At 45.2% G+C, this 6,763-nt stretch overlaps 1 protein-coding gene across 1 annotated transcript; it reads right to left on the bottom strand.

Annotated features, from left to right (window-relative positions):
* Nucleotides 1–379: 379 nt before the first annotated feature.
* H2ac18 (H2A clustered histone 18) lies at nt 380–974 on the bottom strand. Its single transcript, NM_001315493.3, has one exon. It carries the CDS (start codon nt 929–931, stop codon nt 539–541), a length of 393 nt encoding a protein of 130 aa, NP_001302422.1. The 5' UTR covers nt 932–974; the 3' UTR covers nt 380–538.
* Nucleotides 975–6,763: the final 5,789 nt, after the last annotated feature.

Raw genomic sequence — 6,763 nt, 5'->3', positions numbered from 1 at the left:
CAGGTCCCCATGATTCCTAGAGCTGGCCGCGCCCTATCCTCGAGGGACACGTCCTAGACTTGGCCCGAAGAACGAGGGGGGTGGGGGAAGAGGGGCGGCTGACTGCGACTTATATCGGGACTGGCCTAGACCTAGTCGAGTTCCGGTCCTGGGAAGGGAGAGGCCTTCGGTCAGGAAGAGTAGGTTGGTGGCGGGGTGCTGAGTGAGCGATACAGTGGAGGGGGACGGGGATAGTAGCAGGGTTATAGACGGCGCTAAGCGCTAAATGCTTGGGACAGTCGGTGAGGTCGCTGCCTCCACTCCGCCGAGGAAGGATACCAAAGAACAGCAACAGGCACTACCAGAGGGACCCAGGGGAAGAGTAGGGCACACGACATTCTTACTGTTGGGGAAGGGCCGGGAAAGGCCAAGAGACGGGTTACCGTGACACAACTCTTTATCTGATTCTGTGGGTGGCTCTGAAAAGAGCCGTTTTTTGAGAGTTCTCTGGGGGGGGGGGAAGGGTTCGTAGAGACGCGGGCCGGTGCCAGCAGCCGCCTCACTTGCCCTTCGCCTTATGGTGGCTCTCCGTCTTCTTGGGCAGCAGCACGGCCTGGATGTTGGGCAGGACGCCGCCCTGCGCGATCGTCACTTTGCCCAGCAGCTTGTTGAGTTCTTCGTCGTTGCGGATGGCCAGCTGCAGGTGGCGCGGGATGATGCGGGTCTTCTTGTTGTCGCGGGCCGCGTTGCCCGCCAGCTCCAGGATCTCGGCGGTCAGGTACTCCAGCACCGCCGCCATGTATACCGGCGCGCCGGCGCCCACGCGCTCCGCGTAGTTGCCCTTGCGCAGCAGCCGGTGCACGCGACCCACTGGGAACTGCAGCCCGGCGCGGGACGACCGCGACTTGGCCTTGGCGCGGGCCTTGCCTCCTTGCTTGCCACGGCCGGACATCACGAGAGCGCAAACAGACGGACGGTCACAACCAGGAAACTGTGCGCCAACGCCGACGCCTCACCCTTTTATAGACAGACACCCGATTGTCCGCCCGACGCTCTCATTGGCCCACACGCGTCCTGGCGCCGCGGCCAATAGGAGCGCAGAGACAGAATCCTCTCATTTACATAAGCCCGGCTCCCTGGCCCCAGCGTCGCCTTGGAACGCGCGAATCACGACGCGCGTGCTCGGCGGCCTCATTTGCGTGCGGCCGTTGTTGCGACACTCAGCGGGTCGCCCGGCCTGCTCGCGCTCTCTGCTGGTCAGGAAGCTGGCGAAATGTGCCTTGCCTCCAAGAAGGCCTGAGTTAAGAACCTCCTTGTGTATGAGAAGGTTTTCCTTTTAGGAATGCTGGAAACTGCGTTTTTGATACCTAGGAAGTAAAGAGTAATTCCGATATCCTCTTTTTCCTTCTACTTGAAACAGTGTAAAACCTACTTGTTACATTTTAAACGTTTACCCGTAGGAGCCTCACTTAAATTCGTTACATTTAAATGTTATTTCCATACAACGGCAACAAAATTTCTCAATCCATCCACACCTGGGAGTGCTTGAAAAGACCAGATACAGTTTGCGGGGAGTTTACTCAAATTGCTTTTTTTTTTTTTTAACTTAGATTTGTATACAGTAATCGAAATAAGAATTAAACTGCTGCTGCTTTTGTCGATTTGACCTATGATAGCTACTCAGAAGCTCTGTTTAGGAGCCTTCCACGGTGTTTGGGTGTAGACTGGCAGTATTTTAGTATCTCATCAGTCATAACCGGAGAAATACATCCAGCATTTTTTAATCTCTGAAATGTGTGATAGGCTTTGTGAGCGATTCTAATGTGTGGCATTAAGAATCACAGATTAGACAGAGTGGGAGTTTAGCACTAGAAACAGGTATATTGTTACACAGTAGCATGGTCACATTGTTCTTGTATTTTACATTGTAACATATTGTGGAGATAGAATTCTAAGTCTGTGCAGGAATAGGTAAGAGTGTAACCACCAGGATTTTGGGTTGAATCTGGGTAGGCAGTGTTATTAGAATGGAGCACAGAGAAGCAATTTAAGGTCAGAAGACAAAGGTAGGGCAAGCATTCTGATTAAATTTAATAGTTTGATGTTCATGTTCATGTGTGGAATCACAAATTTGAGAGATGGATCAAGGGTTCAGCAAAGACTACATGATCCTGCATTTATGGACTGACTGAAAGCAGAACACAGAAATGATATTGTATCATCCTAAAGTATGCTATTGATCCTCATGTATTTGTCTTGAAATATAATTTGGTATGTCTTATTCCTCTAAAGAATGTTATAGCATTGACTTTTCTAATTCTATTTCTGTATTAGTACTTCATGTCTCAGGAAGCACTTTCCTCTCCAAGGCGCACACACTAAGGGTTGACCTTACTGATTTTAAAATCATTCCAGTCCCTTTCAGACATCTGTATCAATCTTACCATTTCAAAATGGCATACATAGATGGGACAGTGTAGAATGTTATTTAGGGGAAAGAAGTCTTTTGGCATCAAAAAGATGAGGTTGTTCCTTTGTTGTGAACAAAGATAATTGGCAGGAGTGGTGCCAGTTTCTTTTTCTGTTTCTGTGATAAATATTCTGATAATGAAAGTTGAAAGTTTGACTCATAGGTCCAGGTGCCATGATGGCAGGGAAGTCACAGCAGCAGGAGTTTGAGATAACGAGACATACTGCGTTCACAGTAGAGAGCGGAGAGTAGTAAGTAGTGCATGCTGGTGCTCAACTTCCTCTACGTTGTACAGTCAGAGGTCCCTGCCTCGGGCATGTTATTGTTCACAGTAGCCCGGCATTCCTAAGTCAATTATTAAAATCTAAATAATCCGTTTGTCAAGTTGGCAGTTGAGATGAACGATTACACACTAAGAGAATTGATCCATTCTGAGTTCAGCTAGCTTTGGGGTCTTGCTATTAACTTTAAACTCCCAATTAAGGCAGTTTGTCTGCTATAATCATGCTTAGTTTGAACTTTGAAAGATGTCAAGAAATAATTTCCTGAAATAAAAGTGTGAACCTTTGTATTTATTATTTTATATGTGTGAGTGCTTACCTATCTGTCTGTGCATCACAATGCATTCCTGGTGCCCTTAGGGACCAGAAGAGTTGGATCCCTGCAGCTGGAGGCTAGTCAGCCAACCATGAACTAAAGAAATGCTGATACAGTGCAAGAGCAGCAAGTGCAGTTATAGCCTGAGCAATCTCTCCAGTCTTGAACTTCTATATGGACTGATGCTATACAAGTCAAAATAGGTTGATAAGGAAAAATAGAGGCTCCCAACTACACATTTGGGCCAAATCTGCAAATATTAAAAATCATTTGATCAGGTCCAAAGATTAATATTTCCACAACAGAAAAGTTTGAACTTCTTTTACAAATTTCAATAGTCTTAGTCAGGGTTTCTATTCCTACACAAACATCATGACCAAGAAGCAAGTTGGGGAGGAAAGAGTTTATTCAGCTTACACTTCCACATTGCTGCTCATCACCAAAGGAAGTCAGAACTGGAACTCACACAGGGTAGGAACCTGGAGGCAGGAGTGGATGCAGAAGCCATGAAGGAGGGGTTGGGGATTTAGCTCAGTGGTAGAGCGCTTGCCTAGCAAGCACAAGGCCCTGGGTTCGGTCCCCAGCTCCGAAAAAAAGAAGAAAAAAAAAAAAAAAAAAAAAAAGAAGCCATGAAGGAATGCTGCTTACTGGCTTGCTTCTTCTGGCTTGCTCAACTTGCTTTCTTATAGAACCCAGGACTATGAGCCCAGGGATGGCACCACCCACAAAGGCCTTCCCCCGTTGATCACTAATTGAGAAAATGCCTCACAGCTGGATCTCAAGGAAGGCTCCTTTCTCTGGTAACTCCAGCTTGTGTCAAGTTCACACACAAACCCAACCAACCATTACAATAATTAGGATTTTTAGCAGTTGTATTCATAAGACTGCCATAGTAAGGTACCATGCTGTTTTTTCATAGTCACATAGGCTAAGAGAACAGGCTATGAGGGTATATATAGGTTTGACCTCACTTCTGGCTGGTTTTGTCAATTTTACACAAACTAGAGTCATCACAGAGAAGCTTCAGTTGAAGAACTGTGTCCCTCAGATCCAACTGTAAGGTATTTTCTTCAAGTAGCAATTGATGGGGGAGGGCCCAGCCCATTGTGGGTTGTACCATCCCTGGGCTGGAGTCCTGGGTTCTATAAGAGTGCAGACTGAGCAAGCCAGTAAGCAGCAGCACTTCTCCATGGCCTCTGAATCAGCTCCTGTCTCCAAGTTCCAACTCTGCTTGAGGGCCTGTCCTGTCTTCCTCCAATGATCTGGAAATGTAAGTCAAATAAACCTTTTCCTCCCTAATTTGCTTTTTGGTCATGCTGTTTTTGCTGAAGAACTAGAAACCCTAACTAAGATAACATCAACACATCTTTTGTGTGGATACAGCTCAAGTTGGTGGCTCTGGTAGGTTATGTGTAGTATAATTTTTTTTTTAACCCATCAGTACATAAATGAGGAAAGGGACTTACTTGTCTATTCAATTCTGAGAGATTATCCTGGATTAACTTCTGAACAAACCCCAAATATAATTCCCAAAGCAGGGCTGGGGATTTAGCTCAGTGGTAGAGCGCTTACCTAGGAAGCGCTAGGCCCTGGGTTCGGTCCCCAGCTCCGAAAAAAAAGAACCAAAAAAATAATAATAATTCCCAAAGCCCTGGTCAGAGATAGTCAAAAAGGTTTTAAAAAAGTAGTAGCAGGCATGCACACAGACCCAGAATCCTGAAGGAGGCTCTAATGCCACTGAAGAAATGAACTTGCTAGTGAGATGTGAACAAGCAGGCAAGGAGCATGTCCTTCATATAGGCTGCCCTCAAGAAGTGTGGCCGGATTTAACATGGATCTACCCACTTCAAATGATTTAATTAAGAAAACGCCTCAGAGGTATTCACAGTCCCTTGAGTTTTAACTAATTCCAGATGTAGTCAAGTTGACAACGAAGAACAACCATCACAACATCTATTTCAAAACTACGTTTGCTAACTAGCACTCTTTTCAAGAGTGTTTGCCTGGAAAACAAACAAAACCAAAACCAGCCCCCACGACACACACAGACAAAATAAAATAAAAATTGTTATAATATAGGAGTTATATTCGGTAAAACACACTATGATGCAATGTCACATTTACTAAGCTATGGTTCAAAGCACACATTTATACATTCTAAATATGCTAAACATATCTAATGAAGGCATACTGACTTTCACTGACACTTGATATATTAGGTGAAAGATGTGGATTTTGGCTAAAGTGCAAGAATTAAGTGTACTTGCTAAAATAAATGCAGTTTCAAGAGCTGCAGAAATCTGAATGCAACTGGAGCTGCCACATTTCACTGTGTAAATGGCCACCTGAGCCTCCACGTTCTGCCACTGACTGCTTCTTCAGAATTTTTCTAGGGTCTCCCCTCCAAATGCATTCTCCCCATTCCAAGGTATTTTCCTATATATAGTTATCAACTTATTTCCAAGGTTTGTTCCTTCACCTAATAGGACAATGATATCAGTACTGTCAACACAGCCTTTCACTTCAGCCCTGTTCCACAAAGCCAAAACTTGTAAACCTATGCCAGTGTCCTTATAGTATGCAACCGTGAACACATAGCCAAAGGTTTGAGGGTAACAGCTTGGGCTGTAGACCCCCTAAGGTAAGACTCAACCACTCATCCCAATGAAAGAAAAAATCCGAGTAGAGATTTAGTCAAGAAGCTATATTGGAGAGAGGAAGACATACAGGTCCAGCAACCCCCAAGTCTATCTTCAGATATCGACAGAGCTTTAAGCCTTAAGTAGAGGAGAAACCTGGCTAGGCAAGATGTTAGTAAAATTAAGGAATCCTAGTAGATAGATGCTTGGTCTCCTTGGTTAGTGCTATGGTTTGATCCTGTAAGGTGGGAAGTCCATTTGCTGTCATATGGGAAGGCATCACTCTGTCTCTCAATTCTAACTCTAGGCTGTGGCATTGACTTCATGGATAATGGCCCTCATGATACAAGAGAAAGGTAAGACAATGACTTATCTCTGCCTTTAGCCAAAAGGAGAGATGCCAGACTTTCAGTCTGCTGTCAGTTACCCTGTTTATTTTTTCAGAACAGCCTGCTTCTTTAGGGACAAGGTTTGTTAGCACCGTGGGGAGTCAAACCACCTTCTATACAGCACTTCTATGCCCGTGGGTAGATACTTGTTTAGGAAATTCCCTGGGAGTTAATTATACAAGAGCCTGGCTCAAGTGAATCTTTCTATTGAATTGTTATAAGCATGTGGTTACTTGGAGCAGAAATACCCAAGGTAACCTGGGCCCCGATCTACAGGTAGGGACTCTGTGGGAGAAGTGCAATGACACCATGGAAGCAGCAATGTGACAGGGGCCAAAGCAGAAGGCAGAGCTGACTCTGAAGAGCAGCAGAGGCCGGTGGGAGACACTGCAGAGAAGCGGACCGCTGGCAAAACCGAAACTAAGGCAAACAGAGAACAAGGAACAATATTTGTGTGGGTAAGCAATTCAACAATTCTGGCTGAATTTCTTGTGTGGTGCTTAAGACTTCATCCATAACTAGGAAAGTGCTGTACCATCGACCTACATCCCAGGATATGCCAAACCACGACATAGGATACAATCAACGCCAATAAAAGACTTCAATCTTTAACAAGCGGTGAGAAACTACGTCTTAAATCTTGTGACCTGAAAGTTTAGTCAAGGTGTGTAAACCGAAAGCTGCAACTA

Source organism: Rattus norvegicus, chromosome 2 (assembly GCF_036323735.1).
Source record: "Rattus norvegicus strain BN/NHsdMcwi chromosome 2, GRCr8, whole genome shotgun sequence".
NCBI classification, from domain to species: domain Eukaryota; kingdom Metazoa; phylum Chordata; class Mammalia; order Rodentia; family Muridae; genus Rattus; species Rattus norvegicus.
This window is presented reverse-complemented; position numbering and strand designations above follow the sequence as displayed.